The sequence below is a fragment of the Pelodiscus sinensis genome, chromosome 3, assembly GCF_049634645.1.
Source record: "Pelodiscus sinensis isolate JC-2024 chromosome 3, ASM4963464v1, whole genome shotgun sequence".
NCBI lineage: Eukaryota > Metazoa > Chordata > Testudines > Trionychidae > Pelodiscus > Pelodiscus sinensis.
In genome coordinates, this window is record NC_134713.1 from 167,321,386 (window position 1) to 167,345,423 (window position 24,038).

The following is a 24,038-nucleotide window of genomic DNA, read 5'->3' on the forward strand; positions in this document are numbered from 1 at the left end:
TGTGTGGTTTGTAACAAAAAGGGCTGGATGAACACAGATGTTATGAAGACATGGGCAGAAAGCTGCTTTTGTGCATGAAAAGGTGGGTTTTTTAAATCCTAAATCTCTGCTGGTTTTAGATTCCTTGGCCACCCACAAAGAAACTTCAGTTCAGAAACACATAAATGCCGTGGGTGCACATATCGCCATAATTCCAGGTGGACTGATGTGCAAGTTGCAACCACTTGATGTGGCTGTCAACCACCCATTCAAGTGCTTCATCCAAGAGGAATGGGATAATAGGATGACAAATGGGGAACACACATTCACTCCGGCAGGTCGACAGTGCCGTGCAACATACGTGGAAGTTTGCAAATGGGTTTTGGCTGCTTGGGACAGAATAAAACCGGCTACTATTTGCAGTGGGTTCCATAAATGTGAAATTCTTCCCGACATTGACTCTTCTAGCTCTGAATCAGACTATGACAGCGATTCTGATTCGGCACCACAGACTTCAACTGTCACTGAAGCTTGCCTAGCCTTGGTTATGGATTTAATGGATGTTTTTCAAGACAATGACTGTGACGAAAGTTTTGACAGTTTTGAAAACTCAGACGCTGAGGAGGATGCTGGTGGTGCTGATTCTAGTAATCAGAATGAATGAACTTATGCATTTTGTGACAATGCGAGGATGGCTTTTTTAAATGGTTTTACCATATATTTATTCTTTTAGTAGTTGCACAGTAAAATTCTAACTTTTAATGTATTTTAATATCACTGCCTCTATTATTTAATTAAAATACGCTGCTTTTATCAAGTAAGAGTCAGTCTTGTCTTCCTGTACTTCCAGGAAAAAAAAAACCTTTATAACATGCGGATGACTATAGCTCGTGGGGAGACGGGGATGGGGGAGGGGTTGTAAAACTTTGCATAACTCGTGGGTTATGCATGCTAAAACACAGTACTCATTCTTCTGTAACTTCCACTCCAGTTCATCTGATGCAGTGGATTTTATCCACAAAAATTTATGCCCTAATAAATCGGTTAGTTTCTAAGGTGCCACAGGACTCCTTGTTGTTTTTGCAGATACAGACGATCACAGCTACCACTCTGAGACTACAATAGCTGACGTTCTAAGAAAAGAAGTACAGTAAAAAGTATGAACAAATCTATTAATAGGCAGAACAATGTTTCAACATTGGGTATAGAACTTAGAGATTCCTCTGTGGACATCTCATGGCAGGTCTGGAGCCTATATCTTTTTTTATATATTTATAATCCAAGTAAAATAAACATGTAGTTGATAGCCACCAATTAATTAGTATAATTACTACAAAAATTGAAACTGGTTTATTATACAATGTTTATATAAAACCTGTAGATTCAAATATAGAATGTTTAACACAAATGTCATTAATACATATACTATTTCATTGAGGTGAAAGGGTTAAAATAATTTTAAAAGTGATTGTACTTATTCTCATTAAGTTAATGAAAAGTTAGAAGCTGCATTAAGAGGGACTAATTCTAAGTAATATCCATTTGTAGAATAAGATAAGCATGCTTGGGTTTGCTGCCATCTCTAGACTGATAGGATCATTTTGAGTGAATGCAAAACTGCTGGTGTCAAGAAATATGTTTTACATTGTTTTGCTCTGTTTTCAGGTTTCTGTTTGCTCAGTTTTCAGGTTTTTTAAGATGTTTTGTTAGTTATAAGTTTATTATGATTATTGTATAATTGTCTTTTCATTTTGTATTGTGAAAAGTGCACATAATAGAAGAGTAGATTGAGGATGTAACTTGGCCATTATCTAAAACTAGCACGTTTTTCTGCATATATACTATAGGATCATTCTGTTAGTGGCAGTTTTCTTCTACAGGATTATTTTGAAGAAGGATAAAAGCTAGGAGATGAGAAGTCAAAAAAATATTTTCATAACAGTCTGCAACTTTTTTTTTCTTTTTCTATTTAGGTATTTCACTTGTTGGGGTCCTACTTGGAATCTAAACACCGGAATAATTCAGACCTTCAGCAGGCGCTAGTTGACATCATCACTTTTGTAAGAGCCAAAGTGTGGTTGGCTAAGAGGTATGTTCAAAGATCATATATGCAAGAAGTTATAAAAGACTACTAATAAATACACTGGCGGATTGGAGAGGGTTATTTTTGTGTTTGTTTTTGCAAGCCTATTGATATAATTCTGCAGAAATAAACAGAAATTTGAGTCCTATACACTGTTTTTTGCTTTATCAATCTCTTCTGCATGTATGAAAGAGTTGACTATCATTTATATACCATAAAGATACAGAAATCAAAATGTAAACAATCATCTCAAATACTTGGTGAACAATCCTTTCTTATAGATTACACGAGGGGAAAAAGAACAAGGACCTTTTGAAGAGAGTATGAACATGGTGGTTATGATAAAATTACAGTAATGTACGGTATGCTCAGTAGCATGGCAATACTTTTCTTATTTTCAGTCTCCTCACAAAAGAATGTAAAAAAAGACACAGCATGCAGCTGCTGGATCTTTTACAGTGACCACCCAAAAATGAACAATGCAGGACAGTTCTTCAGGTTTGCTGCAGAAGAACATTGAGAGAGCCTACAAGCCAGCATAAAGCAAAAAAGAAAATAGTATGTTATTACAAAGTTTCTCTGGGTAAATGTGTGGTATAGGCAGTCCCCGACTTACGCGGATCCGACTTACGTCGGATACGCACTTACGAACGGGGCTTTTCTCGCCCCGGAGCTCACGGGGGCCGGGTCGCCGCCCGTGTCCTCCGGGGCGAGAAAAGCTTCTCCCGGTCTCCCTGGTCTGCTAGTGGGGGGGTCCAGCGGCTTTGCTGGACCCCTCCAGTAGACCAGGGGGACAGGAGCAAAGCCGCCCAAGCAGCGGAGGTCCCGCTGCCTGGGCGGCTTTGCTTCCGGGCAAACGAGCAAAGCCGCCCAGGCGGCGGCTTTGCTCGGGTGTCCCTGGTCTGCTGGGGGGGTCCAGCGGCTTTGCTAGACCCCCCCCAGCAGACCAGGGAGACAGGAGCAAAGCCGCACGGGCAGCGGGGTCCCTCCGCCTGTGCGGCTTTGCTCGGGTCTCCCTGGTCTGCTGGGGGGGAGGGGGCGCAGCTAGTGCGCCCCCCCGCCCCAGCAGACCAGGCTTTTGTTGCGGGACGCCTCGGGTAGAGCAGGTGGGGTGCTGCCGGGTTGGTCCTATGGGAACCTACCGGGCAGCGCCCCAGCTGTTCTGTCCCAGGCTCCAGATTCAGCAGCTGTTGAAACTGATCAGGCTGATCCCAGGAAGCTGGGGGCAGAGCAACTCTGCCTCTGGCTTCCTGTAGTCAGCCCCTGGTCAGTTTCAGTGGCAGCAGCTGAATCTGGAGCCAGTTCCGACTTACATACAAATTCAACTTAAGAACAAACCTATAGTCCCTATCTTGTACAGAGAAGAGCGAAAGGAATGATTAAAGGGTACAGAGAAGAGCGACAAGAATGATTAAAGGTTTAGAGAACATGACCTATGAAGCCAGGCTTCATGAACTGGGCTTGTTTAGTTTGGAAAAAAGAAGATTAAGGGGGGACATGATAGCGGTTTTCAAATATCTAAAAGGGTGTCACAAGGAGGAAGGCGAAAATTTGTTCCTCTTGGTTTCTGAGGACAGGACAAGGAGTAATGGGCTTAAAGTGCAGCAGGGGAGGTTTAGATTGGACATTAGGAAAAAATTCCTAACTGTCAGGGTGGTCAAATATTGGAATAAATTGCCAAGGGAGGTGGTGCAATCTCCCTCTCTGGAGATATTTAAGAACAGGTTAGATAGACATCTGTCAGGGATGGTGTAGACAGAGCTAGATCCTGCCTTGAGGGCGGGGGGCTGGACTCGATGACCTCTCGAGGTCCCTTCCAGTCCTATTATTCTATGATTGTATGATTGTACGTAACCCGGGGACTACCTGTATTACAAAACTGTACATGCATCCTGTTGACCAAAGTCTGCAGAAAGCTGCCTGCCTAAAATAAACTAAGTGTGAATCCCACCCTGACAAAAGAGACTTTGTGTATGTCCTATTTATATTTATTCATAGTATTTTAAATGGGTTACATGCTCCCATACTGTCTTCATAATGGGCCCATTTTATAAATGAAAAGCTCTCTCCTTATACCTAGACAGAACAAAAGCATTTAGAAAGTCTCCACATCTTTTTCTTTCTACCACTGCATGATGGAGGAGCAAGGCCATCTCTAAGCAAAGGTTATTGAAATGGATTTAAGACTGTATCCTCCTCTGTTACCAAGTGAATGTTATCCCTGCTCCATTGTCAGCCAAAGCTTATTCCGCCAGAGTACTCTTGGCCTCCACAGCATTCCTTAACAATTTGCTCATAATAGACATTTGCAGAGCTGCCACCAGAGCTTCTGTCTCAACTGTTACCAAGCACTGTGCCCTAGAATGGCATTTTGCTGACAGCACTCAGTTCACATGCTCAGTCCTAGCCACTGTCCATAAAGTCACTCGATGGCCCCTCCCTCCTTTGAGGGATACTGCACTGCAGTCACCTAACCGAAGCTCCCACAAGGACACTTCTCGAAGAAGAGAACTTATGCAGGAACAAACAATGAAGAAACAGAAAGGAGTTAAGAGTTTAAAATAACAACATTTGATGGCTGTTCAGAATGTGCACATCTTGACTCCACTGGTTCCCGTTTTTAAGTTAATATGTAATTTGACCCTTAGGAATCAAGTCTCCAAAACCCTATAAAGGAATTTGAAAGCTTTGTTCCAGGTTTTAAAATACCAATTTAGATATACAAGTAAACTTACAGACTCATGAAAGCTGGCTTTAAATTTTATGCACACAGCTGTTTTATTTATAGATATTGGCTACCTACTCATATGAAATTGCCATTTGTCCTCTGAATTTGATTAGAAAAATATTTTACTCAATTTTAATTAAATTAGATATTGGTAAAATATTAGAAGTAGTGTACTAGTTTAGTTCTTGTTCTGCTCAGTATTATTGGAACAGTTACTTCACAGTGAACAAAAATAGCAAGTGCAAAGCAAATTACTTATTTTGAAAATACCTACTTTCATTGAGAGGAAAAAGTTCAAAACTAATATTAAATAAATGATTGCAAACCATTTTCAACTTTACATGCAGGATCCCTTGTTTATGTAATTTACATATGAAACAAAAACATTACTTAATATAGGGTCTCTTTATGCGGTTCTACAGGGGATCCTGTATGATGAACATGAGCAGCAGGTACCCTAGGTAGGGGAAGGCATTGCCTTTGCAAACCGCTAGCTTGGCCCTGCCCACATTCTGCCCCCAGAACACCTACTGTAGGCATATTTGGAGGCAGTGTTGCTGCCTCTGAGTGCTCACTGCCCGTCCCATGCTCCGGGGCCGGGAAGGCTGGGGCTGCGCCAGCAGCTTCCCTTTGCTCCAGGACCGGGGAGGATGGGGCTGTGCCACCCTTCTTCCCTCTGCCAGAAAGCGGGGGAGGTCATGCTCTCCCATCTCCCCATGGTTCAGGGGCGGAGGGGACGCAGCTTGGCTCGTGTGGGAGATGGGGCCTTAGCAGAAGGGGTGGGTGACCGTGGGGACTTGCCTTCCCAGGAAGCTGCATGAATATGCTCTTGAAGAGTTTCCTTTGAATTAGGGCTGTCAAGCGATTTTAAAAATTAATTGCAATTAATCGCGTGCACCTCCCCTTTGAAATGCCGCAGCGGCATTTCAATGGGTCAGTGCTGCGTGGTGCTGGGGATCAGCTGGAGTCCCCAGCCTACCCCATGCTCCATGCAGTGCTGCCCCGGGGAAGTGCTGCCGTGGTGTTTCCAAGGGGCAGCACATTAGGAGCCTGGGATCAACTGGGGACTCCAGCTGATCTCCGGCTCCGCTGTTACAAAGCCCCTTTGAAGCACCAGAGCAGCACTTCAAGGGGGCTCTGCAACATGGAGCTATGGATCAGCTGGGGACTCCAGCTGATCCCCAGCTCCACTTGCGCTGCCCCTTTGAAGTCCTGGAGCGGCACTTCAAAGCATCAGCGCAGCATTAACGCCTGCAATTAATGCGTTAAAAAAATTAACGCGTTAATCTTGTCCTGAGTTAATCGAAGGCGTTAACACAAGTCAATTGACAGCCCTACTTTGAATTGTTTCATTGGAGAGAGAGTCTGCAAAAGATAGTACTACTAATAATATGCTTATGGTGCTATATATAGTCTTGTCATTAGTAACTCAAGAAGGAAAAAGCATTGGTTCAAATCTTTCCACCTTGCTCTGATAGAAATAAAGCCAAATGATGGACTTTCCTATTTCTTTGCTCTCTTCCACAGGAAATGAGAGAGAGGGTGACCTTGCTTTTAACTCAGTCATATCTCTTTTTTTTTTAAAAAAAAGGAAATAAATCAGTAATACAAAGATGTCTAGTTTCAGCATTTTAAGCCAGGTACTGTTGATACAATTAAGCACCTGGTCCAGTGAGCATGGAAAGTGCTTGACTTAAAGACTGCTGGTTTCTTCCAATAAATACCTATTCATTTGGTATCAGCTTTTGCAATTCAGGACAAGCCAACCAATGACTACCTTATATTGAGCATAACTTACTATAAAAGGTGAAGCAAGTTTTGTTTAAAACAAATATTTGCAGAGTTCCAAACTGAGAGGAACTAAGATTAATTTCATCTTATATAAATCTAGTCTACAATCACTACTGCATTGGGGAGGTAAACACAGAATGAAAATCAAAGGGGTTCCAACATTATTTTGCATTCCAAAGCCAGCTGGGTGAAAATGCAATATTGCACATTAAGATTCTAAACCTAGCAATTCTGATTTACATTCACACAGGGGGGCATATTTTGTAAGGATATATTTCCTGGTTCAGTTACCAATCAGTTTCTTGCTTTAAACAAGTCACTTATTGTTATCTAAATGATATATTATTATTATAACCGCTCACCTTTGACCTGTTCATAGATATTTGAATCTGAGCCCATACAGATAAAAGAAATATTTAGTTTTATTTACGGTTTCTCTTAAAACGTTCCCTGTATTTCAGAAACTCACGAAAGGTTTATTTTTTGCCAATGACTTCAGCTCTTCCTAATTTTATATTCACATACCAGAATTAAAAATGCATATACAACCTAGACTCAGACTGTTTCCCCAGTGATTTGTTCAGCCTTAATGGTATAAAACTGGCCAGTCATTTAACACTTATTTATAGGGTCTAACCCAGGGAGGTAGATGTTTGTGTTTGGTATGGATGGTGATGTCTGTGATTAGCTAGAGTGGCCTTTATTGATCTGTGTCTTCTCTTTTCTTCCTCATCAGATTAAATGAATATTCCTGTTTGAGTGATATCCCACATTTACCGAGTTTCTGGAGACCTCCAGAGACTTTTACCATTCAAAAGCCCACAATATCTCTTGACTTCTAATAGGCATCCTGTTTAGATGTTAATTGGCACAGAGAGGGGGCGAATCCAGTTTTCAAGAAGTAATTGTGACTAATTTCAAACTGTCTTTATGAAATATTAAACTACATTAGCCAATCTTGAAATCAATGTCAAGTGACAGCCCTATGAATTCTATTTATCTCCTACATGGACAGCTGAATTTTTCAGCAGTTACATGATTATATAATTAAACACATTTTAACATCCCTACTTATCACTTTATTATTTTCCAGATGTTTGCAAATGGATTCCTTAATGACTTGCTCCATTTCCTGGCAGACAAGTAAAGACTGGTCTGTAGTTTCCTGGGTTGTCCTTTCTTCCCTTTTTATAGATGGGCACTACATTGGCTCTTTTCCAATTTTCTAGAATGTTTCCTGAATTTCACTGACTTTTCAAAGAAGACTTTTAAATCATACAAGATGTGTGTCAGTGATGTATTTCACAATAGGCCATCCAGCTACTGGGTGCTGGATGGCCTATTGTGAAGTCAGTTTCAGCATTAAGCTCGACACTGAGAGTCTGTAACACCCAGAAAAATAGTGGAATTTTTCACCTAGATTTTGTTTTTCTGCTAGCTTGTAGAGCTAGGAATTTCACTCAATTAACCAAAGCACTGAAACAAACCAACAGCAAATATGTTTGGTTCTCCCTAAGCTATTTTGAAATCAGAAAATATACAAACACTTTTATATGAAACTGATGTCATTTTTCCTTAAAAGATTGTCAGACATGTTCTTAGAAACATTGAATAGAAATTGAACATTTCCTTTGGGTAAAAACCATGTATAAAAAGTGGGTGTCTGACACAATTTTAGCTCTCATGGGGTACATCTACACAATAGCATGTACCTTGAAATAAGTTGAACTACGTAAATTGCATAGTTTTTTTCAAAAAAGCTTATTTTGAAATTTGGCGCTGTCCACAAATAAATTGCTATTTCGAAATAAATTGCTATTCCGGCAATTTCCTTAATCCTCATGCAACGAGGTTTACAGGAAGCTGGAATGAGAAGCCCATTATTTCAAATGTATTTTTTGAATGTATTTCAAATGTTATCCCGAAATAGCACTGCTGTGTAGATGTACCCACGGCGATCTCTGTGATGCAGTTGGAAGCCTACCATTCATCCCATTTTAATTCAACTATCTCCCAGCCATTGTCCTCTTCTCTCCAGATAACTGGATGGGACTGTTTTGAACCCATTACTTCGCTTCTTATTATGTTCTGGAGGCTTTCAATTGAGTCATTTTCTTTTCTCATGCATTGAGCGTGCCATCTCTGAAAGGCTCCTAGTTCCTGCCAAACCAGTGTGTGAAAATTGAGAACATTGACACAATGCCAAGAACTGAAACTTGGCTGTGTAAATATTTGGATTTTGCAAAATCCGTGTGTGTAGAAGCTATTTTTTAACAACTTTTAAAAACAGACATAACTGTATTAAAATTCTAATGGCTTCCTATGGGCATTATTCTTAATAATATGCATCTTTGCTGTAGGCAGGTCTTTGCACTCTAACTCTGCAATGTGTTTTGGTTGCTCTGCGCTATTTCAATTTTCTGGCTCACATGGAGAAAATATCTATGTGCTGAAAGATGTATAACAATTCATGAGTTTCTATATGTGGACTGTACTTGTATTACAGATTGTAAAAACCTACTCATAAATATGTAGCTAGGAAAATCATGCTAGCTTTGCAATGCTAGCATGCTCTGAAGGAGCCATTAAAGCATTGTATTGATTCATCTGTTAATGAATGTTGCTATAGAACAATACAGAATTTACTGCATTTAGATTACTTATTATCTCAAAAAGTATATTAGATTCAGGACTCTCTGTAGATGTAGTGGGATCCAGCACCTTTGGACACAGCTCAAAAGTACCATGTCCTAAATTAAAACTTCATGATTAAAAAATGTGGGCTTTATTTGGCCTTTTCAAACTTGTCTTTCCATTCTGTGGGTTGATTTTCTTAAAGGAAACTAATTATAATATAATTGTCTCTACAAAAAGGGATTCTGCCAATACCTCCCAATATCAGAGATCTCCCCTGAGATGTGGGAGACCCAGGTTCAGTTTCTCCTTTGCCTAATGTGGGAGAAGGGATTTGCAGGAGAGTCAATGGGCCAGAGAGAGAGAGAGAAAAAAAACTGACTATAGCCTTGTGGTTTGGTTACTCGCCTTGGAGATGGGAGACTCTCATTCAAATCCCTCTATTTAATTATGTATATACAGCCAAATAGCCAAATAGAAGGAAAAGAGAAGGACTGGTGCAGATTATCCTGCAGCCCAGTGGCTTAGGGTACTCTTCTGCAGTAGACGAGATTTAGTTCAAATCTCATCTCCATGTCAGGTAGAGGATGGAATTGAACCCAAGGCTTCCGCATTCTAGATAAGTGCCTTAAGGTGTGGGTTAAAAGTTAGATGGGATCTTGCTACTGCTTTTTTTATTTCCACTGGTAGAGACTTGGGTTTATTATTATAATGATGAGTGGAATACAAAACAGAGGGTGGCAACCACATACGACCTGTTGCATCTCTTGCTAGTCATGTAGAAGAGACTTTCTCTTTTTTTTTTTTTTAATTGGAGTGGGAAGATTAATTTAAGGGGGAAATAGCTCCTGTAAGTTCACATTGGCTCTCCTAAAAAGAAAAGGACTAGGAATTTTCCTTCTTTATTCAGCCGACAGTTTTTTTTTAATGTATAATATCTTATATCACAGCATAGGAATAATATATGTAGCATGGAATATTTACAGACCAGAAAGGTCAATGTATATTAGGTTATATATGTTTATAACCAGTGCTATTTTTGTTAAAAATAAAAATTAAATTAAATTTAAAAAATGGTGCCGGTACTCCAGGGGAAAAATTGAGCAATAAAAAAAAACCCGGGGTTGGACATTTGCATACGGAGGTGCCGGTATGCTCCGTTTTTCCAGGTAAGCTCTGACTGGAGGTAATGGGGCAGTACCATCGCAAAAAAAGCACTGTTTATAACCAAGTTCCCCTCTGTAGGAGTTTGTTACAATGCCTGGGTTTTCCATTTGCATGAGGGACTGCCTCCTCTCTAGTCCAATACAGCTGCAAAATCTTTATCCAAAGACCTAAAACAAATTTTCCATTTTCATATTATGGTTGTGTATATACCCTGTAAACTTGCAAAAATGTTCCAGTGTTTTTCCAGAATTTTAGATGTTATAAAGTTGAGACTGTTACTTGAAATATGCCATAATTAAATTGAGTGAATTTCAAGCTTAGAAATAAGCATACAACACTAACTTCAGAAGCTAAAATTAAAATGAAATATTGAACTTGGAGGAGGAGAAGTATGGCCCTAACAAATTCGCCATCCATTTTGGTCAATTTCATGATGAGGGGGATTTTAAAATGAGTAATTTTCACATTTTTGGATGTTTACATTTGAATTTTTGGTGTTATTGTAACCCACACACCTAGTGTGGTTCTCTGACAAATGCAATGGCACCTAGACCACAGCAACAGCTAAGATCAAGAGACCTCTACAGCATGGGCAGGGAGCCGGCTGGCTTTTAGCTCAGAGGATAGTAGCTCCTGTACTTGGCTTCAGAGGTTCCAGGTTCAAATCCGGCTGGTGGTGATTACAAGTGGGGGGCTCATCCGGGATCTCAATTGGGTCTCTGAAGCTCGGGGATGCACTTCCTCTCCCCTAGGGGAAGTATATAACCCACACACCTAGTGTGGTTCACTGACCAAGGAAGTAGCACCTAGACAACAGCAACAACTAAGATCAAGAGACCTCTACAGCATGAGCTGGGAGCCAGCTGGCTTTTAGCTCAGGGGGTAGAGGCTCCTATACTCTGCTTCAGAGGTCCTAGGTTCAAATCCGCCTGGTGGTGGTTACATTATGATTGTGGAGGTGCAGACCCAAAAGGTAGTCAGAGTATAGGGTTCACAAAGCTATTGCTGGGGATTGTAGAATTGCCACCCTTACTTCTGCCCTGCTGCTTTCAGATCTGAGCAGCCAAAGGAGGAAGGATGCTGGCCTGATGCCCAGCTCTGAAGATAGTGCCACTGCCAGCAGCAGTGCAGAAGTGAGGGTCGCAAGGTGTGGGGAAATGGATTACCATATGTCTGGTTTTCTTGGCAGTCTTCCACCCAACTGGAGGGATGACAGCTGGAGCCACAGCCTCCCTGTGGGGGAAGCAGGGAGGACAGGCAAAGCTGCAGCCTCCCCATGGAGGGAGGCAGGCCAGAAGGGGTTGACAGCTGGAGCCACCGAGTGGCCTGCAGCTTCCTGAGGTTTTTGGAGGTCAGTCTGACCCACCCCAGGAATGGCCCCAGCAGGGAAAGAGGAAGTTTCCTTCCTTGCCAGAACTAACAGCTGGAGCCCTGTGCAGGATAGGAGCCCTGGCTAGGTGCCATATTTCATGGGGAAGATCAGATTTCATGGTCCATGGTATGTTTTTCATGGCCATGAATTTGGTAGGGCCATAGGTATTAGTCACAGCTACAGTTTGCACTTCTTTGGCTCACTTACAATTTAAAAAAAATGTAAGTTCCACTTACCATATCTATTTATGTTTGTATTGTACTGGGTTTCTGTTTCATTCTATAACTTATGTCGTAGTGAGGGGTATTTTGGCTGAAACATACAGCAATAGTGATGCAAAGAAAAATGAAGAAGTGTGACTGAATTAACTTTCATATTGTCCAGGTGATTTTAATTACTTGTGGTTTGATCAAGTGTAGCAGAAAGTGGGTTATAGTTATCTGATGCCATCCAACTGAAGCTCCCCAAATTAAATTTTGGGTGCACGAAACAGAGATTCTGAATTCAGAGACTCATGTTAACATGTTCTAAACCAAAGCGGAAATGTAGCTGTGCCTAACAAAAGATGTAATGTGATGGAGGTTGCCATTGATATACAATATTTTTATGGGGATGAGGAGAGAGGAAAACTAGACTCTTGTTTTTGTTCGTTTAGTTAAATATATTAATAAGAACAAAATAAGCAGATTTCTCAATTAACATGTTAGTGAGACACTTATGTGAACTGACTCTCCCAAGTTAACCTATGTTAAAATAATATAGACTTTTATTGTTGAGGGAAAAAGTGAGAGGAGATATTTTTCATTCCATTAGAAAGCCTGTCAGGTCCAGAATGTAAATCTCTGTATTATTGCATCTGTGTTTTTGAATATAAACAGTAGATCTACACTAATTAGATATTACAAATTTAAGATATTCCAGATTCTACTCGGCTAATTTCTTTGTTTGCAGTAATACAGTGACAACTGCAAACAATTCTGATGCAAATGAAAGATGGGAAGGATAGTAAGATGACAATATGGCTTCATCAGCAGTACTTTAATTACCTGAAGATAAAAAAGCAATTCTATGAAAAATGAATACATGGATACTTTGCAGAGAAGGAGCTCAAAAGAAGTAGCATTAGCATGTAGAGGTAAAATCAGGAAAGCTGAGGCAAAAAATGAATTACACCTAGCAAGGGATAAAAGTCCTAAAGTTCTTTAAATAGATGAGAAGGAAAGTGTAGGTTCTCTGCTTACTAAAGAAGGAGAACTGAGATGACACTTAGAAGACTGAAACAAAACACCTAAGTCTTTGCTAGGGTACTTAAGGAACTAGTTGGAACAATTTTATCAGTTATTTTTAAGAAGACCCGAAGGGCAGATGAGGTCACAGAAGACTGGAGGAAGGCAAACAATAATGACCCTGTTTAAAAAGGAGGACAAAGAGGATGTGGGAAATTATAGACCAGTTAGTCTAACTTTGATATCTGGGAAGATACCGGAACAAATTGTTAAACAATCAGTGTATAAGTTCTTGAAAGATAATAGGGCTGTAAGTAATAGCCATGATGGATGTATCAAGAATAATAAATGCCAAACCAAACTAGATTCTTTCTTTGAAAGAATTACTGGCCTAGTGGATGGGGGAAGAAATAGGTGTGATATAAGCTTGATTTTAGTTAATTCCCACAGGGCATTCTCATAAACAGACTAGGAATATGTGGTCATTGTGAAATTATGCACAGCTGGTTGAAAGACCGTACTCAAAGAGTAGTTACTAGTAGTTTGCTGTCAAATTAATAGGGCAAAATACTTCATTTGGGAATGAAAAATCAGGTGCATACCTACAAAATAGGTAATAACAGGGTAAGTGGCAGTAGTGCTGAAAAGAATCTGGGAGTTATAGTGCATCACATATTGAATATGGTGTGATGCAGCTGTGAAAGGCTGACATTCTGGTGTTTATTAACAGGAGTGTCATATGTAAGAAGCAAGAGGTAATTATCCCACTCTACGAGGCACTAGTGGGGCCTCAGCTGGGCACTACCCATTAGTAAAGATGTGGACAAAAGGCAGAGAGTCCAGCGGACATGAACAAACATTATAAAAGATGTCAAAAACCTGATCTATGAGGAAAAGTTTACAAAAAATTGGGAATTTTTAGCCTCGATAAAAGAAGACTCCAAATATGTTCGTCTATATTATTTAAAAGGACTGTGGTCAATTGTTCTCTATGTCCACTGAATGTAGGAAAGAAGAAATGGGCTTTACTTATGGCAAGGGAAATTTGTTAGATATTAGAACTTTCCAGGATGGTTAAGCTTTGGAATAGATTTCTAAGGGAGATTATGGAATTCCCATTATTGGAAGATTTTAAGAACAGATTGGACAAACATCTGTCAGGGATGATGTAGATTTACTTAATCCTGCAAAATGAGTTGAATTGATAACTTCTTAGGGATATCTTCTGGCTGTATGATTCAATATTACAATTTCAGCATCTGTGTCTGAGCAGAGTAGGACTTTAATAAGGAATTTACTCTGTCATCCATTTGCTTTTTAGGCAAAATCCTTGTTTGGTGACCAGAGCTGCATATCTTGATGTCCTTATTGTGCTGAGCGATTACCTTGGGAAATCTGGAAGAAAAGGCAAGTCAATTGTAATATAGAGATTCTAAATCTTCTGTAGGAAATTTCTGTGCTATATTTGACTGAGGGTTAGGGAGAATAAATGAACAAATTAGACCAATGGGATGCTGAGCACTTTTGAAAATCTGGACACTTCATGTAGGGATCTAGATGAAGAGATACTTATGACCCATTGGTATCTGTGAGAATCAGTCGTGGTGCATGGGGTGGTGAAGAACAGGAAGGTTCCTTCTCACCAGAGGTTAAAGGTGCCTTTGCAGCATTCCTAGTTCCTGCTAGTCAGAAGCTTAAGTCAAACTCTGATTCCCTTCATAGCTCAAGCTTTTTAAGTAGTTCTGTTTTACTGATGCAAAATTTCAAAGATGGAATAGTGTCTCCAATCCACCCTGGAAAAAAATAGGTAAATTCCATGGGAGTATGGAAGACTTCATAGGAATAATGTCTGCAGTCGGGTGAGAGGTTTTACTGTAAGTCATACCTCCAACAGTTCAGCAACTTGATTGTTTACCTCCTCAGTGGGAAGTTTTTGGAGGAAGGACCAATCAAAACTATTAATGGCATTAAAACTATTGCTTAGTATGTTATTTGAGGTCATACAAAGCACAGTAAATGATGAAATGAAAGGCATGATGATTAAGAGGTGAGGCCTCTGGAGTGTGACTGGGAGAATGGGAAGCTCAATGCAGTTGTACTTAGCTTACTGTGTCCACATATTTCAGAGTTTTTCAGCCTGGTGCTTTCTTATTGTCCCATCCTTAGCCACTGGCACAGCAAGGAGAGCTGAGGACAGTTTTGTTGGTTTAGTTCAAACTTGTAACATCAATTTTCTTGTGGTTTAATTTTAATGCTGCATTTAATTGTTTGAGATGAATCCTTTAAGAGAGTCTCCTCTAGAGGGTGACACTCAAATAACAACAAGGTGAACTGTGTTGTTTGAAAAAGTATATCCCTTAATCAGTTCTGAATTTGCTACCCTGCAATTTCAGTTAAAATCCCTTAATTCTTGGAAGAACAGACATTCAAGACCTGCCTCCCCTAGACCATTTTGTATTTTTTTACCGTGTTTCTTCCTGTTTGTGTCCTTTCAAAGGTAAACAATCCCAGTCTTTTCATATGAGAGCCCCTAATTTTTTCCAAGCCCCTAATCATTATTGCCTGCTTCTGAGCCCCTTGTAATTCTGCACTATCCTTTTTAGAACTGCATGTTCAGAATTAAATATGGTGTTCCGGGTGAGGGCATCTCATTGTTTTATATAGTGGCATTTTTTTTATCAATTGCCACCTCATCCCTTATGTATCATAATGTCCTATCTGATTTTTGAAAATTGTTACACATTGATTAGAAGTCTTTGTTGACCTGTCCACATCTGGCAATTCATCCTTTCCAATTTTCATCTTTTGAGGAGACTATTTATTTCAGAGACTCTTGCATTGCTGTGGCTGTACTAGTAGCTGCTGAGCCACTCCATATTTGGGGGTAAGAGGATTTAATTCCCCATTCACAGCTTCTACAATTTGGACTTTGTACTGTGGGAAGGATTTGATCCTAAGCCAACTGATTTTTTTTGTACGTATTTCTCTCTATTCATTTGTGATCCACTGAGAGTGTCATTACAATTACATACAATAATTTCAAAATACTACATTACTTCAATACATTTTTATGAAAATGTATTCAAATTAAGTAGCCTTTATTGACTGAAATAGCAATCTGTAATATTATATACAATTAGAAGCATCCTAATGCTATATTAAAGAGAAATTGTGGCCTAAACAGTTTGTCTCAAGTCTTCTACTAAACTGCTGTATGCAATAATTGCAATTTAAAGTTTTACCCTCTTCATAGTTTAAACATCTTTCTCCAATGAGTATATTTCTGGTTATGAGCCACATTTATTCTATTTTATTCTTGATTTGTAAAGTTGTTTCAGTAAAATAAAAGGGGAATGGACAAGTCCAAATAAAACTGTTTCTTAGTGTGTTTATATAAGAGGCCCCAGGAAGTGCTGTATATGAGTTCCAGGCCACAGACCGAAACTGAATTTCATCAACACAAACTGGAATGCAGTGTAATGAGCCTGTAACTGGTTAAAATCAGACCACTTCTAATTGATTGTGTCTGTCATAGGGGCTACAATTACAAAGACATTTTAAGAGTACAGCCATGCCTAGTCTTTTCCTGTTTTACATTTACATTCTGTCAATGATTTGTTGTCTTCAGTAAATAAAATCTGTCTGTTAAATCCAGTTTACACCATATGGAATTTGCTACACAAATTCAAGTCAATTTAAGATGCAGGAAAAGAGACGAGAGGTAGCAGCTGCCCAACTAAAAAATTATTATAACTCCCCCAAAAATGTTGACATAAGGTCCATAAGTATTTATCTGTCTTTAAAAGAATGGATATTCTGCCTTACTGCTTTGGTCATGAGTGTTGCAGAATGCTCTTCCTGGAAAATCTTTAATAAAATTAGAGATTTGCATCATAAGTTTGCACAGTTTAATCTCTACTGTTTGTATACACAAAAAACTTATCTATAATATATAACAGCAAATATCATACAGTAGTCAGCTTCTTAAAGTACATCTGGTCACTAATCAGTTTAGGGATATAAGCAAGAAGTCGACTATCCCATAAGCAAATGCTAATCAGAGAGCAGCAGCAAGTGGGGGGGAGAAGCTGGTGCTGTGGAGAACCAGTTAAGCTGGTTCCCCCCAGCACCGTTTCTGTAGGGAGCAGGGGAGGCAAAGGCACAGAGGGGAAAAGGGCGCGAGCAGGGACTTCGGCACCAGCCCCTGTTTATAGCAGACAGGGCTGTCCGCCGTGAACAGGGGCTGCTGGACTCAGCGCAAGCCAGGACCAAGCAATCCCAGCTTGTGCTGATCGCTACGCATCTGCATTTTAAACGTAGTAAGAGCCCAATGGCTCTTACTACATTTGTGGCTCTGGAGCCAGCACAAGCCAGGATTGCTCAGTCCTGGCTTGAGTAGGCTCCTCTGGAGCTTGTCCCACTGTGGCTCTGCAAAGGCACTTATCGATTAATCATGTAGGCAATACAAATTGTATCGACTATACCATTAGTCAGATAATCACATTTCAACATCCTCGATTCATTTGTTTTCCAGTATGAAGTCCTTATGTCTCAAACAGTACTTCTGATGTTTAGAGCTAGTATGTGGTATGCTTTTGAATCTCAGGGCTGAAACTCTTGAGACTCCATGTGTCCCAAAGATAATACAAATTTGTAAGAAATGTTTTACCCTTCACATTTCATATAGATTTTATTATAGTAGAAATAAGGTGGAAACTGAATCAAACCAAAACTCCGTATATCGTTCAGATATATAGCACTTTTTTTCTAGATCCAAACAGACCTTTTCTTCCTTTGTTAAAATCCATTTTAAGATTTCATCTGGTTTAGCATCTTTGCTGAACTGATTGCTCTCTTCAGTGGTGGTGGTAATACCTAACACATGTATAGCACTGTACCCCATTTAAGCCACTGTATCTATGGTCAATGGACTCTGGTTACAGTCTTCAAATCTGGCATGTTCCGGGTTTTTTCAGCTGAACAAGCATTCTGGAGCTCCTTAGGGAAGCCTGGAAATTACTTTTGATAATACTAAAAAACACCAGATGGAGCCAGGAAGAGCTCCCGCTCATGTTGTAGCATTGCACAATTAGGTTTTGAAATTATACACCCTTCTCTGAAGTATTCAGCATTGGCCTTTGCCAGAAAGACTGAATGGACTGTTTTGGTGCAATATTTTTTAATACCAGATTTCTCTCAAAAGCACACTCATCTGGGTTCTAGGCTGCTGCGCTGTAATTCCATAGCTGCAGGTAGCTCCGTCTAGTTGGTAGGCTTTTGGCACCAGCAGAGCCCTTCCGACATATTTATACTCAGTTGTCTGAACTTCACAATGAGACAAGAGCTCTTGCTACAGTGGACCTGCAGCAGGGACAACAGCAGAAACAGAGTAGTGCACAGGGTGGTGCAGTGACTGCAGAGAGAACTCAGACCTGGTCTGTTCATCCTCTCTGTTAGAGATACAATATGGGTGACATAATATTTTTTATTGGACCAACTTCTGATGCTGAGAAAGACATGCTTCTGAAGAAGAGTTCCGTGTAACCTCAAAAGCTTGTCTCTCTCACCAACAGAAGTATTTCCAATAAAATACTTCACCAACCTTGTGTCTTTAACATACTGGGACCAACTTGGCTGCAACAGAGCATATGACTTCCTTATAGAGATGGGAAACCTTCCAAGACACAACCTTCCCTAACCAGGCAGATGTCCCTTCGTTTGTGCCATTCAGAGATTTTTCCCTTGCTACTGTCCAATAGATCTTATCAATTCATAAAAATTATATATATATATATATATATATATATATATATATATATATATATATATATATATATATATATATATATATATATATATATAATATGAATGATTTTTAATGGTAAACAGCAGAGTTTACAGAGTAATGTGCAAAACGTTAGTTTATTTAACATACTGTTCTCCCCATAAATTAAATAAAAATATATAAATAAAAAAGAAAAGGAAACCAGTCAAAGCTATTGTTGCTTCAGTAGGAGTGAGAAAACCGTAAGTATGATCTCAAAGATGTGACCCTAGCAGTTTTGTCTTATTTTAGGTATTTTGGAGGGCTCATATTTATCAATAGGTACAACTGCAAGAATAGAGTATGTCTGAAATGTGTGAGACACACAGCCAGCGCAATCAGTAAAGTTGTCTGGCATTTTATTTTTCTTTTGGGCTATATAGCCATACTATCTTTAAAAAAATATTTAACAGTACTATTATCTTAGTCAAATACATTTGGGATTTTCTTCACTAATTAGAATACATAGTATTTGTCCTGAGTTTCTGCCAAATGTAATAAACTTTCATATATTATCAGACTCCAAATGTTTTACATTAAGTAGTTTGTGAAAATGAATCTGGAATCTCAAAAATAGTTTGTCTCAGTAATAAGCTAGTAGATATTCTAAGGCTGAGAGTGTGGGTTTTTTCATTTTATACCACTTGCTTTTAAAAGCTCAATACGAACTAAAGTAGCTTTTCCCACAGGCTAACTTAGAAATTGATAATGATAAAATGCAGAAAAAAATAGTTGAGTACTTTAAACTCCTTACCACTTGTATCATTCATGTGACAGGAATAAATTTAAGGTCAGTTATTTTAATGAGATTTTAACTTTCTTTACCTAAATCTCTAAGAAATGTGACCAATTATGGGAGGAAAGAGAGGGAACATTGGCAGTTTAAAAATGTCTGCTTTGTTTATTTGGTCTAATTAGGCTAAATTTAACACATTCCATCTGAACAAATTGAGAGCAATTGCTATATGTTTGTTATGTCATAAATTATTGTAAACTTTGGGTGCAGATGTGTTTAATGTGGCACATGTCAATTCCATTATTTTGACTAAAGATTTAAAGCATATTTTTAAATGCATAGACGTCTAGATAGTCTACTCCCACTGCTTTCCGTTAGGCAAATCAACAGAAAATTTGGTTGTATAATCCAATATTCTTATTTAATAAACTTAGTTCCTTGTACTAGAACAAATTGGCATAATGAGCCAACGTTTTAGCAAAAAAAGTATTTTCATTTAAGTAGACCTAGAATTTGAAAAATCTGTCTCATCTGGCTACTTACCTAATTTGGTATTTATGGGTCTCCTCGTTATTTATCAGTGTACCTCACAAACATTACTGAACAGTCCAATGGAAAAGAAGGAATATGTAGTTTAATTATACACAAAGAGAACTGAGGGATAAAGCATGAGAAAGGTGGGCATCATTGATGCAAGTTTTACCACAAATCTCATGATATTCAGATTTTTAAAAAGCTTCTTGTGAATTGTTTATTTCTGCCTTCAGGCTTATGAAGTTTACCCTCATCTACAATGTTCAGCATCCCTTATTATTGTCTACATAACTAAAGTCATACATTCAAAAAAGATGGCTACCTTTCTCTCTCTCAGCAAAAATGACTGTGACTTCCCAGTGTTTCAAATAGGACTAACGCTAGCTGCCACTGGGGAAGATGGTGGCACCTTAATCACCATGAGATGGTCAGGGGATAGGAGAATATTAGGCAGGATGGTGTTAGGGAACTAGATAGTGAATTGTGAGGAATCAAGAATGTATGGGAAGCAAGAGGCAGAACAAGGGAGGAGTACAAGGAACTATGTGTATGAACAGGAGGCAGATTTAGAGAACTCAGATTTAGAGGACTCAGAGGAGTGAGGATAAAAGATAAGAGGGCAGTTTCAGGGAATTGTGGGGGACAACAAAGACTTGAGGGGCTGCAGGGGAATATGGCATGAAAGTAAGAATGTGATGGATAGGGGACTGTGGGGGGATATGTGGGAGACAAGTTAATGTTGGAGAAAGTAGAGGAGAGGATACCTGGAGGAAATGTAAATGTATACTTTGTCTAGTTAGAAAGAGGGGGTGGAGAAGAATAGAAAGCAGTTGTCCACACCAAAGGGGATAGGTGAGCATACATTGAGACCCTTAAGGTTTTTGAAAAGAGACATCACCTTTTGTGTGTGCGAATTTTGAACATGGAGTTGTTATATGAGATTATTATTTGAGAGGGACAGCTTCCTCCAAAAGGTGAAAAAATGATCCAGGAGACTAAATAGTGCAAAAGAGGCGTCTGTTTGAAAGTACAGTACTCTGTTTTAAACATAATTTCAGTGTGCAGAGGGCTTCTCTTTACTGTGGTGTTAACATAACATGACCTCTAGTCTTGCCTTTCGCTTGAGTCCCATCAATACGTACACACCCTAACTCAAGCACGTATCAAGTGTAGTGGTGCAGTACAGGTTACAGCTCAACTTTTGGCACCATTTGTGAGAACATGTGAGGGGTGTGTGTGTGAGGGAATAATGATGTCCTCCAAGTGCCTGTCCTTTCATTGCTCCAAAATAAAATGTCAGTCAGGCCTGGTCTACACTACAGCATAAGGTTGAATTAAGATACTTAATTACAGCTACATTAATTACACAAAGTGGGAATTCTTCTGTCGGTTTCCCTTATTCCTCATGAGGAGCAGGAGTATCGGCATCAATGGAGGTAGCCTCTGAGTTCAATTTAGCAGGTCTTCACTGGACCCACTAAATAGAACCCCAGAAGATCAACCACAGCAAGGTCGATTTTCCACATAGTTAATAAATGGCCTCACAGTAAATGGTTCAGATCTTCATAATGTAAATCTCCATCTCTTTTGTTACATGTGTTGATCAGCAGTGAGGTGGTTGATAATGTTGATCATTAAATTGCAATCACTGGGCATTTCAGGAAACACCATAGAAAGGAGCTGGGTAGTTTATAGCTCTGTTTAGATTCAGGCAGATGTCAATGCATCCAAAGGACTTGATTTGTGTTTTCATGGTTTTCTTTGCATGTATCATAAATAGAAATCTCTGTGCTATCTTGGAATCATAGTGCTGGAAAGGACGTTGAGATCATCAAGTCCAGTCCTCTGCCTTCACTGCAAGACCATGCACCATCTATACCATCTCTGATAGATGTGTGTCTAACCTGTTCTTAAATATCTCCAATGATGAAGATTCCACAACTTCCCTAGTCATTTTATTACAGTGCTTAACCACCCTGTTTTTCTTAATGTCCAACCTAAACCTCCTTTGCTGCCTCTGTCCTATCAACAGAGGTTAAGGAGAATATCTTTTCTTCTTCGAGTGGTTGCTCATGTCTATTTGAATTAGGTGTGCACACCGTATGCACCGTGTCTTCCGGAGTGTTTTCCCTAGTGGTACCCGTAGCGCTGGCAGGGCGCCCCCTGGAGTGGCGCCGCCATGGCGGGGCATAAGTACCCCTGCCGGCGCACCCTCACTTCAGTTCCTTCTTACCGCCAGTGACGGTCATTGGAGCGTGTCTCTCTGTTAGTTCAGTTAATGGTTCCTGTTTCTCTTAGCATTGTAGATAGTGCTAAAAAGTTCAGTTAGTTAGATAGTGTCTCTTTGTTTTCTTCTCCCCCTTCGGGGGTGAGGAATGCCAGGGCCGCAAGGCTTTAAGGCGTGCTCTGTCTGCGCAAAGTTTATGCCCAAAGGAGACCGTCATGACAGTTGTCTGAAGTGTCTGGGTGAGGCTCATCTTACAGATGCCTGTAAGATCTGCAAGTCGTTTAAGCCACGCACTAAGAGGGAGAGAGACTCTCGTCTAAAACTTCTCCTCATGGAGGCAGCTTTACAGCTGGCACCGTCTGGACATTCTGCGGTGCACAGTGCACCGGCGTCCACGCGCGATGCCCCATCTCGAGACCGGGCCTCGGTGTCGAGGGTTCTGCACCGGTCTCACTCACCGGCACCGGAGAGGTCAAGAGCGGCCCGTGGTAGGTCTCCAGGCTGGAAGTCCAAGTCAGGCCTACACCGTAGTGCCAAGTCTCCGGTGCACACGTCCTCATCCACCACGGTGCGGCGTAAGCAAGTGGGATGCCCATCCAGTCCAGGGCAACTACCCTCGCACCGCCCTTCCACGCAGGACACTTTTGAGGAGGCGTATGATCTTATTAGCCTCACTACCTCCCAGGCCTTGCGGCACCATCATCGCTACCAGCGCTGAGCAGCTTTCCCAGGGTGCCGTTTCAGTCGTCGGCACCAAGCCCTTCAGCATCAGCCTCTTTAGCACTGATGCAAGTTTTGGCACCGTTACAGGCACCAGCATCGACCCCGGGGGCCATGCCAGTGCCGCCATCACCGGTGACATCGGCCTCTTCGGGGTTCATCTCACAACTGATTCCGACTTCAGCACCACAACTGGCACCAGGACCTGTCCTCTCGGTGCCACAACCGGCTCCAGTCTGGGCATCGGGATCTGTCCTCCTGGCACCGACTCCACTCCCGGCACCGGGACCCATCCTCCCGGTGCTGCAACAGGCACCACAAACGGCACTGGGACCGGTTTTCCTGGTGCCGGCACGCCCTCATTGCGCGCACACGGGCAAACCCGAGTCTATGGCCATGTTTGCCCCCCTCCCCCTCCCTTCGTGGCAGGACATTCGTCATCTGCGCCTCCCTGGCCTGAGATGGACTACTCGTCAGATTCCGATGCAGTGTCCTTCAGGTCAGAGTCCTTGGGAGCTTCCTCAACTCATAGATCCCGTTCTCGGCACCGGCGTGATCGTCCGCAGGTGCAGCAAACTTGGCCGCCACAACCGCAATGGCCTTTCTGGACACTATGGGCTTACCACCAGTGGCAGGGGCCTGTGCCCTCCTCTGTGGTGTCCAGTGGCTCGGGGCACTGTGCGCAACCGTCGGCATCGCTGTCACGACCTCCTCCGTCCCCCCAGAGGTCGGTTGCTACAGATGCCGCTGTTGAGCCACAGGCCTTGATGCCGGAGCTGCTTCTGAAAACGGTGCCGCCTGCCCAGCCGGCTCTTCACCCAGGCCCTATGCTGGATCCAGTACCTGTCCAGGAGTCGTAGTCATCATCTCCTGATGAAGCCTTGGCGGATCCTGCACCGGCACTGCCTACTATGGATGCTCGAGCGCATCAGGATCTGCTTAGGCATCTGGCCTCCAATCTGTGTGTCCCAGTGGAGCCAGTAGTGCAGGACATGGATCCCATGATTGACATCCTCT

The 24,038-nt window shown here is 40.9% G+C and overlaps 1 protein-coding gene across 2 annotated transcripts in view; it reads left to right on the forward strand.

Annotated features, from left to right (window-relative positions):
• The window catches only part of THADA (THADA armadillo repeat containing), a 308,025-nt gene that overhangs the window by 219,600 nt on the left and 64,387 nt on the right, over nucleotides 1–24,038 (forward strand). For both annotated transcript variants that reach the window (XM_075925431.1, XM_075925430.1), the window contains 2 exons: nucleotides 1,953–2,068; nucleotides 14,302–14,387. In XM_075925431.1, the coding sequence (XP_075781546.1) occupies nucleotides 1,953–2,068; nucleotides 14,302–14,387 (202 nt within the window). The remainder of the gene's footprint in view (nucleotides 1–1,952; nucleotides 2,069–14,301; nucleotides 14,388–24,038) is intronic.